General features: G+C 51.2%; 1 protein-coding gene across 15 annotated transcripts in view; it reads right to left on the bottom strand.

Moving 5' to 3' along the window:
- Nucleotides 1–20,738, bottom strand: part of LOC114784770 (gephyrin-like) — a 29,605-nt gene extending 8,867 nt beyond the window's left edge. For 10 of the 15 annotated variants that reach the window (XM_028970429.1, XM_028970455.1, XM_028970438.1 and 7 more), the window contains exons 1-9: nucleotides 20,610–20,738; nucleotides 17,214–17,292; nucleotides 7,971–8,028; nucleotides 6,220–6,312; nucleotides 5,992–6,086; nucleotides 5,845–5,911; nucleotides 5,389–5,664; nucleotides 4,986–5,099; nucleotides 4,740–4,871 (exon numbers count right to left, since the gene is read on the bottom strand). In XM_028970429.1, coding sequence (XP_028826262.1) covers nucleotides 4,740–4,871; nucleotides 4,986–5,099; nucleotides 5,389–5,664; nucleotides 5,845–5,911; nucleotides 5,992–6,086; nucleotides 6,220–6,312; nucleotides 7,971–8,028; nucleotides 17,214–17,292; nucleotides 20,610–20,673 — 978 coding nt within the window. In that variant the 5' untranslated portion in view covers nucleotides 20,674–20,738. Of the gene's footprint in view, nucleotides 1–4,344; nucleotides 4,478–4,739; nucleotides 4,872–4,985; nucleotides 5,127–5,388; nucleotides 5,665–5,844; nucleotides 5,912–5,991; nucleotides 6,087–6,219; nucleotides 6,313–7,970; nucleotides 8,029–17,213; nucleotides 17,293–20,609 lie in introns of those variants that run through there. The other 5 variants (XM_028970465.1, XM_028970547.1, XM_028970525.1 and 2 more) reach the window with 3 other exon arrangements.
- Nucleotides 20,739–21,263: the final 525 nt, after the last annotated feature.

The raw sequence follows: 21,263 nt of genomic DNA, 5'->3' as shown, positions 1-21,263 counted from the left end.
CATGAAAACGCAACCTGACACGACCTGGCCACAGTGTGACAATCACAAACCTACACCATGGAACCTGTAGCTCACTGATCAGTGGTCAGTTCCTGTCGACCAGCTGTGATGAGTGTGCAGGGTGTGTGTTCAGATGTCATGCACATGTGGAGCGAGTGTATCTGTGTGATGAAAAAATGTCATGGGTTTATGTGGATGTGATGAGTGTGTGCAGGGTGTGTGTGTTAATGTGATGAGTGTATACATGGTTTATATGGGGCAGTGGTGTCCTAGTGATTAAGGAAGTGGACCCGTAATCAGAAGGTTGTGGGTTTGAATCCCGAACCGCCAAGGTGCCACTGAGGTCCCCCTGATGAAGGTCCCGTCCCCACACACTGCTCCCCGGGCGCCTGTCATGGTGCCCACTGCTCACCAAGGGTGATGGTTAAATACAGAGGACCAATGTGATAAGTGTGTGCGGGGTTTGTGTGTACGGGATTTCTGTGTTAATGTGATGAGTGTGTATGGGTGTGTGTGTGTGTGTGTGTGTGTGTGTTAATGTGATGAGTGTGTGCTGGGTTTATGTGTGTTTCACTATGATGAGTATGTACAGTTTGTGTGTGTGTTAATGTGATGAGTGTGTATGTGTGTGTGTGTGTGTGTGTATTAATGTGATGAGTGTGTGCTGGGTTTATGTGTGTTTCACTATGATGAGTATGTACAGTTTGTGTGTGTGTTAATGTGATGAGTGTGTGTGTGTGTGTGTGTGTGCTAATGTGATGAGTATGTGCTGGGTTTATGTGTGTGTTAATGTGATGAGTGTGTATGGGGTGTGTGAGTGTGTTAATGTGATGAATGTTTATGGGGTGTGTGAGTGTGTTAATATGATGAATGTGTATGGTGTGTGTGTTAATGTGATGAGTGTGTGCTGGGTTTATGTGTGTTTCACTATGATGAGTATGTAGAGTTTGTGTGTGTGTTAATATGATGAGTGTGTATGGGTGTGTGTATGTGTGTTAATGTGATGAGTGTGTGCTGGGTTTATGTGTGTTTCACTATGATGAGTATGTGCAGTTTGTGTGTGTGTTAATGTGATGAGTGTGTATGTGTGTGTTAATGTGATGAGTGTGTGCTGGGTTTATGTGTGTTTCACTATGATGAGTATGTGCAGTTTGTGTGTGTGTTAATGTGATGAGTGTGTGTGTGTGTGTGTTAATGTGATGAATGTGTATGGGGTGTGTGAGTGTGTTAATGTGATGAATGTGTATGGTGTGTGTGTGTGTGTTAATGTGATGAGTGTGTGCTGGGTTTATGTGTGTTTCACTATGATGAGTATGTACAGTTTGTGTGTGTGTTAATGTGATGAGTGTGTATTTGATGCAGAACTGACCCACAGGGTAGCAACCATCGTGTCCCTGAGCAAGACGCTTAACCCTGAGTGTCTCCAGGGGGGGACTGTCCCTGTAACTACTGACTGTAAGACGCTCTGGATCAGGGTAAATGCTGTAAATGCAACTGCTGTTGCTGGTGAACTTCTGTTAAAGACAGAGTCTAGAAAACTCAGACTGTGTCTGTAATGCACGTCTAGAGAAGACAGGAGCATGTACTGTTTTCTGTTCAGAACCACACACACACACACACACACACACACACACACTGACTCTGACGGTCATTAAGAAACTTTTGTTGATTTCCTCAGTCCCCACCTCCAAAATCAGTAAATCCACAGTTCTTTCCCACTCAGCAACATTTTCATCCTCTTCACACACACACACACACACACACACACACACACATACACACACACTCCCTAGAGGCGGCATGGAAAGTGCTTAACGCCTCGGTGAGCAGAAAAAGTACACACACACGCGCATTTTCGCATGAGTGTACACACACACACACACACACACACACACACACAAACAAAAGAACTGTGGTTGAGAAATGATCATTTCTGAATGTGTGTGTGTGTGTGTGTGTGGTCGATCTGCATGCTCCACTGACTACACATGAGGACACATCACAACGGTGTCTGCTGAAAAGCAGAGCATGCTTTCTGACAAACACACACACACAGTGTGTTCATGTCCTTCATTTGCATAATCAAGCAGAATGAACAAACACTGGCTGGTGTGTGAATATTTCCTCTCTACAGCGATGAAGGCGAATACGATACGGAACCTCCAGAAACCTGTGTGATGCTGACATTGGACCATGAAGTTAAAAAAATAGTCAGCCTAGTCCAGTAATACAGGTAATAAAAATGACCGCCATCAGGTCATTTGCAGGGATCCGTGTCCATGTTGGACGAAGAGCAGAGGAGACTGAAATCAGACAGAACCTCCCCCAGCATCTGAGAAATGGATCGTCTTAATGCAAAATCTCTCTATCACACACACACACACACACACACACACACACACACAGAGTTTAAGATGCAGTGATGCACGCTGCATGCAGGAAGAAGAGACGGAGCTTACCATGGCTGATCCTGACAGAACAACAGAGAAGGGAGCTCTGGGCTCCAACACACACACACACACACACACACACACTTGAGAGGGAGTCTGTGGGAAGGCGAGGGGGAGGGAGGGAGACATAAAGATGGAGAGGAAGCAGAGAGATAACAGACGAAAGAAGATGAGTGAAGATAAGTGAAGGGAACTGACTTCAATTTAAAACAGGAGGGAATAAAAGCGGAGAAAATGAAGATATGAACCAAATAAGAGCAACGGGACAACCGAAATATGGAGAGAAGAGGACAGATGGAATCTACTCTCCACTCCAACCACAGAGAAGACCAGATGTTCCTCAACACACACATACACACTCTACACCACGCGCCCAGTGTGTGTACGTGTCTGTTATGTTATAAGAAGACACAAGAAAACACATTATTTTTGCGTCGAGTCGGCATGCGATGGCGCCTTAGCGAGTGACCGTGCAACGGTGTCCCAGCGAGTCACAGCACAATGCCATCCAAGGAAGTCACGCCGTCCCGGCGAGACACTTTTGGTGTCCCAACGAGGCTCAGCTGCCGGCGAGTCTAAGCGTGACGGTGTCCAAACGAGTCTCAGCCGCCAGAGAGTCTCAGCGAGTCTCAGCGAGTCTCAGCGCAATGGTGTCCAAGTGAGTCTCAGCCGCCAGTGAGTCTCAGCGAGTCTCAGCCACCAGCGAGTCTCAGCGCGACGGTGTCCAAGCGAGTCTCAGCCACCAGCGAGTCTCAGCATGACGGTGTCCAAGCGAGTCTCAGCCGCCAGTGAGTCTCAGCGAGTCTCAGCCGCCAGCGAGTCTCAGCGAGTCTCAGCCGCCAGCGAGTCTCAGCGCAACGGTGTCCAAGCGAGTCTCAGCCACCAGCGAGTCTCAGCACGACGGTGTCCAAGCGAGTCTCAGCCACCAGCGAGTCTCAGCATGACGGTGTCCAAGCGAGTCTCAGCCGCCAGTGAGTCTCAGCGAGTCTCAGCCGCCAGCGAGTCTCAGCGCGACGGTGTCCAAGCGAGTCTCAGCCGCCAGCAAGTCTCAGCGCGATGGTGTCCAACCGAGTCTCAGCCGCCAGTGAGTCTCAGCGAGTCTCAGCCACCAGCGAGTCTCAGCGTGATGGTGTCCAAGCGAGTCACAGCACAATGGCGTCCCAGCTAGACACAACCACCAGCGAGTCTCAGTGTGACGGTGTCCAAGCGAGTCTCAGCCACACAGCTAGTCTCAGCCGCACAGCTAGTCTCAGCATGACAGTGTCCAAGCGAGTCACAGCCGCCAGAAGAGTGTCAGCGAGTCACGGTGCGCCGGCACCTCAGCCAGTCACGGCGTCCCAGCTAGACACAGCCACCAGCGAGTCACCATGCAACAGCAATCCAGCGAGTCACGTTGCGACGGTGTACCAGCAAGTCACCACGCGCAGTCTTCCAAGTGAGCCACAGCACACAATCCGCTGTGGTGACCCCTGGCGGGAGCAGCCGGAGGACGAGTGGTATAGTATATCTCTATATATCCTTTTAACAGCGCTTCTTGGAAGTGACTATATATAAGAATATCAATGTTACAGGTTATTTACAGCACATTTAACACAAAACTATTATTCATTTCCAATGGTCACATGCAACTGCATATTATTAGCTTCTCAGGGTGGACACAGACACAAACAACAGAACCCACGAGAAAGGGTACAGAGTACAAACTAGTCTAATAGTAGAGTCTTCGGAGAAACTATAATAATTTACAGATGTGCACCCACACACGCAGACATATAGAGAGAGAGAGAGAGAGAGAGAGAGAGAGAGAGAGCGAGAGAGGCAGAATATAGATGGCAGCGCTACACTGCAACCCAGGATACGCGTCTCTGTTGCTACGGCACCACCTGCAACTCACATGTCGGATGAGAATGGAATTGTGGAACAGTACACCAGCAGAGTTCAGACTGATGGGAATGAACGAATGAACGAATGCCCCTCCTCCCACTCTACAGATATAGACAAATAATCCATAATCCAAATAACCGACTCTGCAGAGAAACACACAGAAACAACAAATCCGCATTAGTCAAGCATCTATGGAGACCAAAGAGCCCGCCCCTTTGTAATCAGGTGACCGGTGTTGGAATCCCATGCTGCGGGGGGAATGGGAGGTGTTAAGCAACTGGATGAATCTTCAGGAGGAGGATTTCTGATGAAGCCACGGTACAGCTGTGAGATGGAGCTTTGAGGTGGAATACAAGAATGTAAGATGGAGTGGGTAAAAAAAAAAAAGAGGGTGGAGCCACTTACCTTGGGGGTGGGGCAGGAGGCAGTGGAGAACCGCGAGGGCTGGGCACGTGGCGACTCTGAGGGCGTGGTGCTGAGGGAGGCTGTATCTCGTGGCAACACCTGCACGCCTCGTGAAATGATGGAGTCTGGGATCTGAAAGGAAGATGGTTGTGAATTATTTTGCCTCAACTCAACCGGCCAGACGTGTTCTCCACAACAATGGGGGAGTGGCGTCGGGAATCACATGGCATGGAGGTGGAGTCTTACCGACTGGTCTCCACAGCAACAGGTGAAATGGGCAGGGGGACGGGGCAGGAGACCAGGTGTGGACTGCCCACCCTTCCCCATGACAGCAGCGTAGCTGGAGGTGGGCTTCATGCTCTAAGGGTGGACAGTGACGCACAACAGCTAATGAGATGAACCACACACACACACACACACACACACCACAACACAAACACACACATGTATTTATGTATCGCATACACGGAAACAAATATCAGACAAAGACACTCAGGTTGCGAACACAGTGGTGTGTGTGGTGTCACACACATGGAGAATGATGATGGTGGAGATGATGACAGCGTGTTTGGAATGGTCACTGAAGGTCTGGCTTCACTGACACAGCCAAGTCTTCAGCCTGACCCCTGACCCCTCCGACAGAAGTTACCTTGGCAGCGATGGCGGCTGCAGTAATGTGGGAGGAGCCGCTGTCCTCGGTGGACGCCACGCCGCTGTCCTTCTTCTCCTCGTCCTCCTCTTCGCACTGGACGCCCTTGTCCTCCATCTGCTTGTGTGGGCTGGTGACCGGTGGCAGAGGGGACAGCGGTGGGGGTGGGGAGGGCAGGTCCCCCAGGGCATTGTGGACCTCCTTCACCCGGACCACCGCATCCCGCAGGAGGTCGATGGCATGAGGAAGCGCTGGCAGGATGAACTGGAAACACTCCTGAAGGGAGCGGCGAGAAGCTGAGATCAGACTTACTGCCACTGTTCACCCTGCAGTGACCGTCATCCTGACCAGTCAGTCAGTGTGTGTGTGTGTGTGTGAGAGACTCACACAGTATAGTGCAATAATCACAGACGTGGCACAGAAGTTTATATATTTCAGAAACACACACACACACACCTGTGAGCCCTTCTTGCTGCCAGGGAGATTAATGATGAGGGTTTTCCCTCTGATTCCACACACCGGCCTGAAGAGAAAACCAAACAGACATCAGCAGTGTGTGTGTGTGTGTGTGTGAGAGAGACAGATTGTATGTCTTTCTCTTACCTGGACAGCATGCCGAGGGGTGTAACATTAAGAGAACCCATCAGCATAGCGAGGGCCATTCCTGGAGCCTCCCTCTCAATCACTTCTCTGGTGGCCTGAAAACACACACACACATACACACACACACACACACCACATATTATCAAATTGTTTTACACACACACACACTAATTCACAAGTGAACCTCAGACAGTCGCTCAGTGCTTTGTGATGAGGACGCCTCCCTACCTCCGGAGTGACATCCCGCGGGGCGAAGCCGGTGCCTCCAGTGGTCAGGATGAGGTTGAGCTCCTTATCATCACACCAGTCCACCAGTGTCTCCTGTCCCACAAACACACAGTCCATCGTCCAGATCACCCTGACAGGTTCTACTAATGCAGCTCCTACGCTAGTGATCTATACCGCATTGTCACTTTATACACTTTTTACTTTTGTAGCCAGGATTCTAGCGTAACACTCAGGGACAGTCCCCCCCTGGACACACTCAGGGATAAGAGTCATGCTCAGGGACACGATGGTAGTAAGTGGGGCTTGAACCTGGGACTTTGTGCTCTTCGTCTACCCCTCTATGTACAAATGTTATGTATTATATTGTCACAGAGCCAGCGCCTGTTACCAGTAACAGTAACGGTAAAACTGTCACTGGTGTTTAGCTCGTGCCCTAACCAGGTTAGTAAAGCAGCCAGACTAATAAAGGTAGTTTAGTCACAGTAAAGGACTGTGGAGCGTTTTAAAAGTTTCCTGGCTGCTAGTGAAGGGCGGAGCTAAGAATGTACCATGGTGGCGTTGAGGCAGAGGGGGTTATAGGTAAAAAGGTCAAATTATTTATAAATTAATGATTGGGCAATGTTTTAAATGTTTATTATTAGATGAATGCACAATATGATTTATTAAGAACTGCTTAAATGCTTTTTGTAAAGATAATTCATGTATTTTTAATTAATGTCCTATTTTTGTCCAGGACCATAAAGGCTGGCCCAAGATGAGAGAAATGAAAAGAGAGCAGAGTTTTATTGGCGATTTTTAGGTTGACTTCTGTTTTGTTATTTATATTCTAAAACTGTTTATTGAAGTTTTTTTTATATATAATTTAATAAACTGAGTCTGTCTTCGAATTGCAACCACTTAGTGTCTACATCCCTGCCACCATCCCTGCTCAGCTGTCCTGCACATGGGGATCTACAGGTCCTCTCTTACATATATACAGGGTGGGTCATTTATATGGATACACCTTAATAAAGTGGGAATGGTTGGTGACATTGAACACATTTTATAAGTGGTCAGAAAACTCATGAAATAATGAAGTTATGTTAAAACCAAGCACACCACTGTTTTTCTTGTGAAATTACCAATAAATTTGATGTCACATGACCCTCTTCCTATTGAAAAAAACAAAGTTGGAACCAAGATGGCCAACTTCAAAATGGCCACTATGGTCACCACCCATCTTGAAAAGTTTGCCCCTTCATATATACTAATGTGCCACAAACAGGACGTTAATATCACCAACCATTCCCATTTTATTAAGGTGTATCCATATAAATGGCCCACCCTGTGTGTGTGTGTGTATACACACACATATATATATATGAACATATACAGATGTAAAACATATATACATACAGGGTTAGGATTCACTTCATGACTATGTATGTGACAAGTAAACTAATACAACAAATATTTTTCAGAGGGAAATGCGGTATCATATGTGTTACAAGAAGAAAGAAAGCAGAGGATGCAGTGCATTGCTACAGGATTTGCAGTAGATGTAGTTTAACTTTACAGGAAATGTAAAGGATGTGGTTTAATGTTACAGGAAATGTAGTGGGTGTAGTGTAGGGATATTGGAAATGTAGTTAATACAGTGTAATGCTTAATGAATTGTAGTGGATGCAGCGTTACAGGAAATGTCATGAATGTAGTGTAATGCTACACGAAAAGTATTGTCACAGTAATGTCACAGGAAACATCATTTTTACCTTTATCTCATCGATCTCATCAGGGACGATTTTGTATGCAGCAATGATGCCGCCAAGCCTGTGGGCAGAACGAAAAACACAGGGGCTGTTTAATCTTCAGAAATGCACCAATCAGGAGACGAATTAGACCTCAGATCAAATGAGAGGAACAGAAACGGTGAGTTCAGCAAGTTTCACATCCATCAGCTTCCACACCCCTACGGCACAGTCCTGTCCGATTTCTCAAGGGGGTGTGGTCTGTGAAGCACACGTATAAACGGCTGATTGAAGCGCCTTTTTTTCCCAAACCACAGCCATTGAAATATCGGATACAATAAAGTAAAAAAAAAACGATGACAAAAACCGTTCCATTCACACGGGGTTCACGTTTTGCAGAATCAAGCCACAAGAGAATTGCAGAGCCTTCACTTCACTTTTTAATCCATTCTGACATCCATCTTATTCAGAGCGGAAGGGATTTTCCCAGAGTGGGGGAAGGATTTGTAACTGACCGCATTTCAGGGATGTTACATCACACCCCACTGAAGGACTGGTGCGCTATCAAGGGACACAAAGTTCACATGGAATCTATAGTCAATGTGTGAACTGCAGTACAGAAGAGGCATGAGCTACCCCTTGTCCATCATGTGCATGTGATGGTTGTTGTGAAGTTACCGTGCATATGGTGGTTGTATCACGGTTCCCATTCCACTTCCCCGCCAGCAGGGGGCACACACCCACAAACAGATGAGGACGAGGCCTCTATAAATACTTGCCGGCCATCTTGAATACTTGCTTGCTCATCATTGTAAATTTGTTCCTTAGTTGCTGTTTGCTTCTTCTCTGCCCTGGATTAAACTCCCATGCCTGACATTCTAACCTCGATGTTGCCGTTTGGCCACCTGGACCCCGACGCTGATTCTGAACGCCCCCTCCTGTACCTCGACCCACACTGTAATTGACCCATGGAAAGCACTGTTCTGACCACCACGTTCACTTTTAACCCAGTCACCGTAAAGACAACATTTTTAAAATACTGTGTAGTTGAGGAAAAAAAAGTGAAAGTGAAGTCATTGTGATACATAGCAAGCACAGCACACACTGACACAACAAACTGTGTCCTCTGCATTTAACCCATCACCTTATTGTGATGCAGTGGGCAGTCATGACAGGTGCCCAGGGAGGCACCTTGGCATTAAGGATTCGAACCAGCAACCGTTAGAATACGGGTCCGCTCCTTTGCCCACTAGGCCACCATTGGTTGGCTTGTGGTTGTTGAGGTTGGCATGACGTGGTTCCAGTGTACTTGTGAGGCTGGCATGCCGCGGTTGTGTAGTTGGCGTTCTGTAGTTGTTGTGTAGTTGTGAGGCTGGCGTGCCGTGGTTGGCATGTACTTGTGAGGCTGGTGTGCCGTGGTTGCCGTGTACTTGTGAGGCTGGCGTGTCGTTGTTGTGTAGTTGTGAGGCTGGCGTGCCGTGGTTGGCATGTATTTGTGAGGCTGGCATGCTGTGGTTGTGTAGTTGGTGTGCTGTAGTTGTTGTGTACTTGTGAGGCTGGCATGTCGTGGTTGTTGTGTACTTGTGAGGCTGGCGTGCTGTAGTTGTTGCGTAGTTGTGAGGCTGGCGTGCCGTGGTTGCCGTGTACTTGTGAGGCTGGCGTGCTGTAGTTGTTGCGTAGTTGTGAGGCTGGCGTGCCGTGGTTGCCGTGTACTTGTGAGGCTGGCGTGTCGTGGTTGACGTGTACTTGTGAGGCTGGCGTGTCGTGGTTGTGTAGTTGCCGTGCTGTAGTTGTTGTGTAGTGGTGAGGCTTGCGTGCTGTGGTTGTCGAGTACTTGTGAGTAGGGCTGCAACTAACGATTATTTTAATAATCGATTAATCTGTCAATTATTTTTTTTATTAATCGTATAATCGGATAATTTAAAAAATAAAAATAAAAAAACAAGAAAAGCATTCATTTCCAACCCTTTATTCAAAAAAGTGCACAAACTTACTAGACACATGAAATAGCATAAGAAATGATGTCTTGTTTTCTGATAAAACATCTCAGAATTAAGTGATTGTTTGTTTAAAACAAGCAAAAAGATCTGCCAATGGGGTAAGAAAACTAATAGTGAATAAAAACATGTCTTCAGTCTTTAAATGCAAAGTAACTATAGCAGCCCTGCTTTACTACTGTTATTAACGCGCTAACGCTAACTTGTCATGCCTGTCAAGCTGGATAACGAGTAAACACCAGCACCAGGGACATTACGTTCCTCACTTCACAGCGGAACTAAAGTAGGATTCTGTAGTGACTTCCCCTGCTGCTGAACTCCCTTCTTCCTCCTCATTAAACACGCGTTTCAGGTGCAGGATCATTGCCGTGGTGCTCCCGTGCCATGCCATGTCGCTTTTGCATATTTTCGCGCAGATTTCTCTACCTCCGCCATGTATCTGTCCTCTACCTCCGCTTGTTTTTTTTAGTTTTTGCTCCGCGCTGTCTATGATGCGCCAAACTCTGCTAGCATCTGTGCGTGAGAGAGACCGAGTGTGTTCACTCCGCGCTCAAATAAAGTTTTTTTTTTTAATAATCAAACGTCTCCGCGTCGCGCGACATAACGAACCGATTAGGAAATTAGTTGCCAACTCTTTTAGTAATCGATTTTAATCAATTCAATCGATTCGTTGTTGCAGCCCTACTTGTGAGGCTGTCGTGCTGTGGTTGTGTAGTTAGTGTGCTGTAGTTGTTGTGTATTTGTGGGGTTGGCGTGCCGCAGTTGTCATGTACTTGTAAGGTTTGTGAGCAGCGGTTTTGTAGTTGCCGTGCTGTAGTTGTCGTGTACTACCATGCTGTAGTTATGGGGTTGGCGTGTAGGGGGGTGGTAGTAGCCTAGTGGGTAACACACTCGCCTATGAACCAGAAGACCCGGGTTCAAACCCCACTTACTACCATCGTGTCCCTGAGCAAGACACTTAACCCTGAGTGTCTCCAGGGGGGGACTGTCCCTTGTAACTACTGATTGTAAGTCGCTCTGGATAAGGGCGTCTGATAAATGTTGTGTAGTTGTAAGGTTGGCGTGCCGCTGTTGCCGTGTACTTGTGAGGTTGGCGTGCCATGGTTGTTGTGTACTTGTGAGGTTGGGGTGCCATGGTTTGCATGTAGTTGTGAAGTTGGCATGCCGTTGTCACATACTTGTGAGGTTGGCGTGCTGTAGTTGTTGTGTAGTTGTGAGGTTGGCGTGTCGCGGTTGTTGCGTACTTGTGAGGATGCCGTGTCACGGTTGTCGCGTACTTGTGAGGTTGCCGTGCCGCAGTTGTCGCGTACTTGTGAGGTTGCCGTGCCGCAGTTGTCGCGTACTTGTGATGCTGGCGTGCCGCGGTTGTGTAGTTGGCGTGCCGTAGTTGTTGTGTACTTGTGAGGTTGGTGTGCCACGGTTGTCGCATACTTGTGATGCTGGTGTGCCACGTTTGTGTAGTTGCCGTGCTGTAGTTGTTGTGAACTTGTGAGGTTGGCGTGTTGTGGTTAGCGTGTACTTGTAAGGTTGGTGTGTACTTGTGAGGTTGGCGTGCAACGGTTGGCGCATACTTGTGATGCTGGCGTGCCACAGTTGTGTAGTTGACGTGCTGTAGTTGTGTACTTGTGAGGTTGACGCACCGTGGTTGCCGTGTACTTGTAAGGTTGGCGTGCCACGGTTGTTGCGTACTTGTGAGGTTGGCGTGCCGCGTTGTTGCGTACTTGTGAGGCTGGCGTGCCGCGTTGTTGCGTACTTGTGAGGCTGGCGTGCCGCGTTGTTGCGTACTTGTGAGGCTGGCGTGCCGCGTTGTTGCGTACTTGTGAGGCTGGCGTGCCGCGTTGTTGCGTACTTGTGAGGCTGGCGTGCCGCGTTGCCGCGTACTTGTGAGGTTGGCGTGCCGCAGTTGTTGCGTAGTTGTGAGGTTGGCGTGCCGCATTGTCGCGTACTTGTGAGGTTGCCGTGCTGCGGTTGTTGTGTAGTTGTGAGGTTGGCGTGCCGCGGTTGTTGTGTAGTTGTGAGGTTGGCGTTCCGCGGTTGTCTCGTACTTGTGAGGTTGCCGTGCCACGGTTGTTGCGTACTTGTGAGGTTGGCGTGCCGCGGTTGTTGCGTACTTGTGAGGTTGGCGTGCCGCGGTTGTCGTGTAGTTGTGAGGTTGGCGTGCCGCATTGTCGCGTACTTGTGAGGTTGCCGTGCTGCGGTTGTTGTGTAGTTGTGAGGTTGGCGTTCCGCGGTTGTCTCGTACTTGTGAGGTTGGCGTGCCGTGGTTGTTGCGTACTTGCGAGGTTGGCGTGCCGCGTTGTTGCGTACTTGTGAGGTTGGCGTGCCGCGTACTTGTGAGGTTGGCGCACCGTGGTTGTTGCGTACTTGTGAGGTTGGCGTGCCGCGGTTGTTGCGTACTTGCGAGGTTGGCGTGGCGCGGTTGTTGCGTACTTGCGAGGTTGGCGTGCCGCGGTTGTTGCGTACTTGCGAGGTTGGCGTGCCGCGGTTGTTGCGTACTTGTGAGGTTGGCGTGCCGCGTACTTGTGAGGTTGGCGCACCGTGGTTGTTGCGTACTTGTGAGGTTGGCGTGCCGCGGTTGTTGCGTACTTGTGAGGTTGCCGTGCCGCGGTTGTTGCGTACTTGTGAGGTTGGCGTGCCGCGGTTGTTGCGTACTTGTGAGGTTGGCGTGCCGCGGTTGTTGCGTACTTGTGAGGTTGGCGTGCCGCGGTTGTTGCGTACTTGTGAGGTTGGCGTGCCGCGGTTGTTGCGTACTTGTGAGGTTGCCGTACCGCGGTTGTTGCGTACTTGTGAGGTTGCCGTGCCGCGGTTGTTGCGTACTTGTGAGGTTGGCGTGCTGCGGTTGTTGCGTACTTGTGAGGTTGCCGTGCCGCGGTTGTTGCGTACTTGTGAGGTTGGCGTGCCGCGGTTGTTGCGTACTTGTGAGGTTGGCGTGCCGCGGTTGTTGCATACTTGTGAGGTTGGCGTGCCGCGGTTGTTGCGTACTTGTGAGGTTGGCGTGCCGCGTACTTGTGAGGTTGCCGCACCGTGGTTGTTGCGTACTTGTGAGGTTGGCGTGCCGCGGTTGTTGCGTACTTGTGAGGTTGGCGTGCCGCGGTTGTTGCGTACTTGTGAGGTTGCCGTGCCGCGGTTGTTGCGTACTTGTGAGGTTGCCGTGCCGCGGTTGTTGCGTACTTGTGAGGTTGGCGTGCCGCGGTTGTTGCGTACTTGTGAGGTTGGCGTGCCGCGGTTGTTGCGTACTTGTGAGGTTGCCGTGCCGCGTTGTCGCGTACTTGTGAGGTTGGCGTGCCGTGGTTGTTGCGTACTTGTGAGGTTGGCGTGCCGCGGTTGTTGCGTACTTGTGAGGTTGCCGTGCCGCGTTGTCGCGTACTTGTGATGCTGGTGTGCCGCGGTTGTTGCGTAGTTGTGAGGTTGCCGTGCCGCGGTTTTTGCGTACTTGTGAGGTTGCCGTGCCGCGGTTGTTGCGTACTTGTGAGGTTGCCGTGCCGCGGTTGTTGCGTACTTGTGAGGTTGCCGTGCCGCGGTTGTTGCATACTTGTGAGGTTGGCGTGCCGCGGTTGTTGCGTACTTGTGAGGTTGCCGTGCCGCGGTTGTTGTGTAGTTGTGAGGTTGCCGTGCCGCGGTTGTTGCGTACTTGTGAGGTTGCCGTGCCGCGGTTGTTGTGTAGTTGTGAGGTTGCCGTGCCGCGTTGTCGCGTACTTGTGAGGTTGCCAAGCCGCGTTGTCGCGTACTTGTGATGCTGGTGTGCCGCGGTTGTGTAGTTGTTGCGTACTTGTGAGGTTGCCGTGCTGCGTTGTCGCGTACTTGTGAGGGTTGCCGTGCCGCGGTTGTTGTGTACTTGTGAGGTTGGCGTGCCGCGTTGTCGCGTACTTGTGAGGTTGCCGTGCCGCGGTTGTCGCGTACTTGTGATGCTGGTGTGCCGCGGTTGTCGCGTACTTGTGAGGTTGCCGTGCCGCATTGTCGCGTACTTGTGATGCTGCTGTGCCGCGGTTGTGTAGTTGTTGTGTACTTGTGAGGTTGCCGTGCCGCGTTGTCGCGTACTTGTTAGGTTGCCGTGCCGCGGTTGTTGTGTAGTTGTGAGGTTGCCGTGCCGCGTTGTCGCGTACTTGTGAGGTTGGCGTGCCGCGGTTGTCGTGTACTTGTGAGGTTGGCGTGCCGCGTTGTCGCGTACTTGTGAGGTTGCCGTGCCGCGGTTGTTGTGTAGTTGTGAGGTTGCCGTGCCGCGTTGTCGCGTACTTGTGAGGTTGCCGTGCCGCGTTGTCGCGTACTTGTGAGGTTGCCGTGCCACGGTTGTCGTGTACTTGTGAGGTTGGCGTGCCGCGTTGTCGCGTACTTGTGAGGTTGCCGTGCCGCGGTTGTCGTGTACTTGAGAGGTTGGCGTGCCGCGTTGTCGCGTACTTGTGAGGTTGCCGTGCCGCGTTGTCGCGTACTTGTGAGGTTGCCGTGCCGCGTTGTCGCGTACTTGTGATGCTGGTGTGCCGTGGATGTTGTGTAGTAGTGAGGTTGCCGTGCCGCGTTGCTGCGTACTTGTGAGGTTGGCGCGCCGTGGTTGTTGTGTAGTTGTGATGCTGGTGTGTCGCGGTTGTCGCGTACTTGTGAGGTTGCCGTGCCGCGTTGTCGCGTACTTGTGAGGTTGCCGTGCCGCGGTTGTCGTGTAGTTGTGAGGTTGCCGTGCCGTGTTGTCGCGTACTTGTGAGGTTGCCGTGCCGCGTTGTCGCGTACTTGTGATGCTGGTGTGCCGTGGATGTTGTGTAGTAGTGAGGTTGCCGTGCCGCGTTGCTGCGTACTTGTGAGGTTGGCGTGCCGCGGTTGTTGCGTACTTGTGAGGTTGGCGTGCCGCGGTTGTTGCATACTTGTGAGGTTGGCGTGCCGCGGTTGTTGCGTACTTGTGAGGTTGGCGTGCCGCGTACTTGTGAGGTTGCCGCACCGTGGTTGTTGCGTACTTGTGAGGTTGGCGTGCCGCGGTTGTTGCGTACTTGTGAGGTTGGCGTGCCGCGGTTGTTGCGTACTTGTGAGGTTGCCGTGCCGCGGTTGTTGCGTACTTGTGAGGTTGCCGTGCCGCGGTTGTTGCGTACTTGTGAGGTTGGCGTGCCGCGGTTGTTGCGTACTTGTGAGGTTGGCGTGCCGCGGTTGTTGCGTACTTGTGAGGTTGCCGTGCCGCGTTGTCGCGTACTTGTGAGGTTGGCGTGCCGTGGTTGTTGCGTACTTGTGAGGTTGGCGTGCCGCGGTTGTTGCGTACTTGTGAGGTTGCCGTGCCGCGTTGTCGCGTACTTGTGATGCTGGTGTGCCGCGGTTGTTGCGTAGTTGTGAGGTTGCCGTGCCGCGGTTTTTGCGTACTTGTGAGGTTGCCGTGCCGCGGTTGTTGCGTACTTGTGAGGTTGCCGTGCCGCGGTTGTTGCGTACTTGTGAGGTTGCCGTGCCGCGGTTGTTGCATACTTGTGAGGTTGGCGTGCCGCGGTTGTTGCGTACTTGTGAGGTTGCCGTGCCGCGGTTGTTGTGTAGTTGTGAGGTTGCCGTGCCGCGGTTGTTGCGTACTTGTGAGGTTGCCGTGCCGCGGTTGTTGTGTAGTTGTGAGGTTGCCGTGCCGCGTTGTCGCGTACTTGTGAGGTTGCCAAGCCGCGTTGTCGCGTACTTGTGATGCTGGTGTGCCGCGGTTGTGTAGTTGTTGCGTACTTGTGAGGTTGCCGTGCTGCGTTGTCGCGTACTTGTGAGGTTGCCGTGCCGCGGTTGTTGTGTACTTGTGAGGTTGGCGTGCCGCGTTGTCGCGTACTTGTGAGGTTGCCGTGCCGCGGTTGTCGCGTACTTGTGATGCTGGTGTGCCGCGGTTGTCGCGTACTTGTGAGGTTGCCGTGCCGCATTGTCGCGTACTTGTGATGCTGCTGTGCCGCGGTTGTGTAGTTGTTGTGTACTTGTGAGGTTGCCGTGCCGCGTTGTCGCGTACTTGTTAGGTTGCCGTGCCGCGGTTGTTGTGTAGTTGTGAGGTTGCCGTGCCGCGTTGTCGCGTACTTGTGAGGTTGGCGTGCCGCGGTTGTCGTGTACTTGTGAGGTTGGCGTGCCGCGTTGTCGCGTACTTGTGAGGTTGCCGTGCCGCGGTTGTTGTGTAGTTGTGAGGTTGCCGTGCCGCGTTGTCGCGTACTTGTGAGGTTGGCGTGCCGCGTACTTGTGAGGTTGCCGCACCGTGGTTGTTGCGTACTTGTGAGGTTGGCGTGCCGCGGTTGTTGCGTACTTGTGAGGTTGGCGTGCCGCGGTTGTTGCGTACTTGTGAGGTTGCCGTGCCGCGGTTGTTGCGTACTTGTGAGGTTGCCGTGCCGCGGTTGTTGCGTACTTGTGAGGTTGGCGTGCCGCGGTTGTTGCGTACTTGTGAGGTTGGCGTGCCGCGGTTGTTGCGTACTTGTGAGGTTGCCGTGCCGCGTTGTCGCGTACTTGTGAGGTTGGCGTGCCGTGGTTGTTGCGTACTTGTGAGGTTGGCGTGCCGCGGTTGTTGCGTACTTGTGAGGTTGCCGTGCCGCGTTGTCGCGTACTTGTGATGCTGGTGTGCCGCGGTTGTTGCGTAGTTGTGAGGTTGCCGTGCCGCGGTTTTTTGCGTACTTGTGAGGTTGCCGTGCCGCGGTTGTTGCGTACTTGTGAGGTTGCCGTGCCGCGGTTGTTGCGTACTTGTGAGGTTGCCGTGCCGCGGTTGTTGCATACTTGTGAGGTTGGCGTGCCGCGGTTTGTTGCGTACTTGTGAGGTTGCCGTGCCGCGTTGTCGCGTACTTGTGAGGTTGCCGTGCCGCGGTTGTTGTGTAGTTGTGAGGTTGCCGTGCCGCGTTGTTGCGTACTTGTGAGGTTGCCGTGCCGCGTTGTCGCGTACTTGTGATGCTGCTGTGCCGCGGTTGTGTAGTTGTTGTGTACTTGTGAGTAAACACTTTCTGCCACGTACAGTAAATCCGATTCCCCTCACCGCCGCCGTCAAATATCAAGTGTGGCGCGTGTGTAATTGGCCCCAGATTCATCAATTATTTAAATGCCACGTTACACGATGGTGAGTGACCTCTGAGATGGGGGCGGGGCCTGAGGGGCTCTGTCCTTGCAGAAAGTCTCGTCCGAGGACAGGGACGTGACATACACATTAACACAGAGAGAAAGAGAGAGAGAGAGAGAGAGAGAGAGAGAGAGCGAGAGAGAAAGAGAGAGAGAGAGAGAGAGAGAGAGAGAGAGAGAGCGAGAGAGAAAGAGAGAGAGAGAGAGATTGTAATGTATTTTTTTAGGCGGGTAGTTGCCCACGGTTACTCACAGAGAAGGATCGTGGACGAGATCTTTCAGGTTGACTCCACTGCGGTCTTCAGCGAGGTTCCTGAAGCAGCTGTCGCTCACTGGAGAGGAAAAGACGAGAAGCGGATTCGTTCAGAAGGGAAACTGGACAGTTACGCCAAGCTCCGTTTAAATGGGTGGAATGGTGAGGAGTTGACATGGCATGACCCTGGTTGGCTGGTCGGTTTTGGGGGTTCAGGCCGGCCGGCTGGTTTCTACATGGAGAGCAAGCGATAAAAAAACAGAATCTTTGACATCTTCTGTGTGTGTGTGTGTGTGTGTGTGTGTGTGTGTACACATGTTATGAAGGAAGACTCCAAGCTGCATAAAAAGGATGATCTGGAATGGTGTTGTTCAAAACACCCTGCTTGGTGTGTGTGTGTGTGTGTGTGTGTGTGTGTGTGTGTGTGTGTGTGTGTGTGTGTACTATCCAGAACTCCACGCCCATTTAAAGGTACAGTACCACCTCCATTATGAAGTGGACCCTGCTGGACTGGACAGGAAGTGTGTGTGTGTGTGTGTGTGTGTGTGTGTGTGTGTGTGTGTGTGCGTGTGTGTGCATTTGGATCACATCTGATATGACGATCCAGCGTTTTAAAATCCCTCAGATGAGATTCCGATCTGTGTGTGTGTGTGTGTGTGTGTGTGTGTGGTGATGGTATATGAAAGTGAACACAGCTGGAGTTTTTAAGCTGCCCAGAAACACACACACACACACACACACACACACACAGATCGGAATCTCATCTGAGGGATTTTAAAACGCTGGATCGTCATATCAGATGTGATCCAAATGCACACACACGCACACACACACACACACACACACACACACACACACAGTACAAGAAGGCTGCTGGGATTTCTGCACTTGTCCGGAGACTGGAGAACATAATTAGGCTCCAAACTGGCAGCTTTTCTATAAAGCATCTTATACTAAGCATTGTGTGTGTGTGTGTGTGCGTGTGTGTGACAGAGAGGGGGGGGGGGGCGTACATGTGCTGTGTTGCAATGTGTGTGATGCTGATGTTGGTGAAGTTGGTGTGTGTTTTCTCCTCCTCCTCGCTTTTATTACTTTGTCAGAAAAATTAAAGAGAAAATAATAAGACTGGCGTCAACCTGCATTCACGAGGTTTATAATGAGTTCATCAAACAACCTCACACACACCCCACAGTGACTCATCCCCCCCCCCCTCCACACACACACACACACACACACAGGGTATATTACACAAACACAACATTACACACACGGCACACTAGTGGATGACTCATCATAACACACTCACACACACACACACACACACACATCAGTACTGATAACTACAAACACACTGAAGTGCTGCACCCTTATATTAAGTTGGCTCCGCCCACTGGGAGAAACCATTCACAGCATGCTCAGATGTTACACACCGATCAGGTGGGCAACCCGGAGAACCCACGGAGAACGTAAGCTTCACCTGGCTTCTATCTGGGTTCTCCGGTAACCACACTGGTCCCATTGACCACCACCGACAAACCGAGGTGCATTGTGGGAAGGTCTTAAAGAGGTAAATGCTCATCAGTGGAGAACATCATGAGGTACAACTGAAGAACCCCTCGGGACTGAAATGAGGAACATTTCATACAAATTCACACAAAGCCATCAAAAGGTGGAGTAGGTGTGGGCGGGACCCAGGTATCAAAAGAACAGTCCATGTTTAAAAAACGAGGCCTCAAACATTAACGATTGGATATTTTTAAATATTTAATATTTCTTTGCTTTTATCTCGGCCTTGTTGGTCCCCTAATTCTGTATCTGAAGTCTCTTGTGGAGAATTCCAGTCATTTTGATCCAGTCCCACAATGAGATTTCCCAGGATGCACCGTTTCACCGTCTGTAGCTTTAAATGCTAATGAGGAGGAGAGAGGCCTATAGAAGTTGAGGGGACATTCGCGGAAATGACGTCCTTAATACCATCCACCAACAATGTTTGGTACAGAGTCTCGTACATTTGTGCTCACTTTTACATCCAATCACCGAGCGACTGCAACGCTTCGCACGTTTGGAATGACGGTCGGTGGAGATCATGTTTTAGGGGAGGGGCGGGAAATTCTCTGGGCGGAAAAAGCATGGGAAACGGGGAGGTAACCTTTCCCCTTATGACATCACAAGGGGACAAATTCCATATCCGACCATCTGAGCTGCCGCTCTCTGAACGGTGAAGCAGAATGAACAAAACACTCTTTACACCGACCGCCATTTCTAGCCACTGCAGGACCATAGACAGGCTGGGGGACTCGTATTAATGTTCAATCATCTCACAAAGTCACATTTTCATGTCAGGGGACATGAAAGTATTTTCACATTAATCAGCCCTGAAGACAAATAATCCCATAAAAAAAAAAAACAGCGTGCTCAACCTGGAACTGGGTTCAGAGGTTGAGAGACTTCACAAAGCCACCACTCATCTTCATCACGTGGACCTGAACATCAACCGTTTCCTCAACACCAGCTTCAAAGAAGCACCAATCAGAAGCGAGGGGATCAATTTAAACACAGCCAATAAGCAGCAGCTGTTGAGAAACACACACACACACACACACACACACACACACACACCTTACCAGCCTGCAACCAGAGGAGGAGGTGACACTTAAGGAGCAGGTGTGTGTGTGTGACATCTGACCCGGGATAATCCAGCTGCATGAAACTACAGTTTGCCATCCTAACTGGGCAGGTGTGTGTGTGTGTGTGTGTTTTATTTAAATGAGTGAGGTTAATGGACCTGACCACGGGAATTTCACCATATTATGTGAGTGTGAGTTTTTCCGGATCTAAACAATACCACGAACAGCACAGCAGCCACCACACACACAATTGTAATTGTCACACGATCCACGGCCATATTAAACCGCAACCAAATTCCAGCTGTCACACACACACACACACACACACACACACACACACACTATTCTGTGTTCCATGCGCAACGCGCTGCTGCGCAGGAGGTGCAGACACGTGCCCCGTGACGCCCCCCTCCCCCAACACACACACACACATCCACACATCCACACACATCCACACACACACACCTCTTCTCTAGTGTCCACGTTATCCGGGCCGGTCCTCCGTACCGAACATGAATTATGCATCAGATGAAATGCGCTCCTGAACCGCGCATATATATATATATATACACACAGATATATATATATATATATACACACACACACACACACACATATATATGTGTGTGTGTGTGTGTGTGTGTGTGTGTCAGCGGGTAAATCTGGCGCAGCTGGATCAGAACATTAGCGCAAAAGCAGCAGGGACGAGACGCGACGGTTTCCACCGGCGCTCGGCGCCCCGCAGCCCGGCCGGCCGGCCGCTCCTCACCTGTCAGGATCCCCACTCGGACCTGCAGCTCGTGGTTCGTTAGAATCATCCCGTCCGCCGCCATGACCGCAGCTCCGCACCGCGCAGCGACACACAGAGGAGCGCCGAGCGCGTCGAGCCGGCGAGGGGCGGGGCGAGGCGGGGCGGGGCGGGGCGGCCGGAGACAGGGGAGACGAGTCGAGTGCCGATCGCATCGAACTGCGCCGCCTCGTTAGTCGCAGCAGCCGTGCGCGCAACGAGACGCTCCTCGGACGAAGTAATCGCCCGACGGCCCGACGTACGCGAATGCGCGCATGTACGGACGTGAGTGGACACGGCAGCTGCCGCAGGACGAGTCCGCACGGGGGACTGCTGCAGATGTAGGTCATCGTGATGTAAACGTCGTCCCCTGAGGTTCCCCTGAACGAAACAGAAACGTCTTCATGCTCCTCTGCTGCTGTCAATAAGAGCGGCGGCGAGAACCAGACCGCGTCCATGACTGTCCATGTGCATGTGCGCTGCTTATTCCCAGCTCATTCGTTCATCAAGACTCCAATTTCGGCAGGCGGTTGTTGAGACACTGCAGCACAGCACACGGTGACACAACGAAATGTGTGTGGGGACGGTTCTTCGCTCAGCGGCACCATGGCGGCCCGGGATTCGAACCGGCAACCT

This window comes from Denticeps clupeoides, chromosome 1 (assembly GCF_900700375.1).
Source record: "Denticeps clupeoides chromosome 1, fDenClu1.1, whole genome shotgun sequence".
NCBI classification, from domain to species: Eukaryota; Metazoa; Chordata; class Actinopteri; order Clupeiformes; family Denticipitidae; genus Denticeps; species Denticeps clupeoides.
This window is presented reverse-complemented; position numbering and strand designations above follow the sequence as displayed.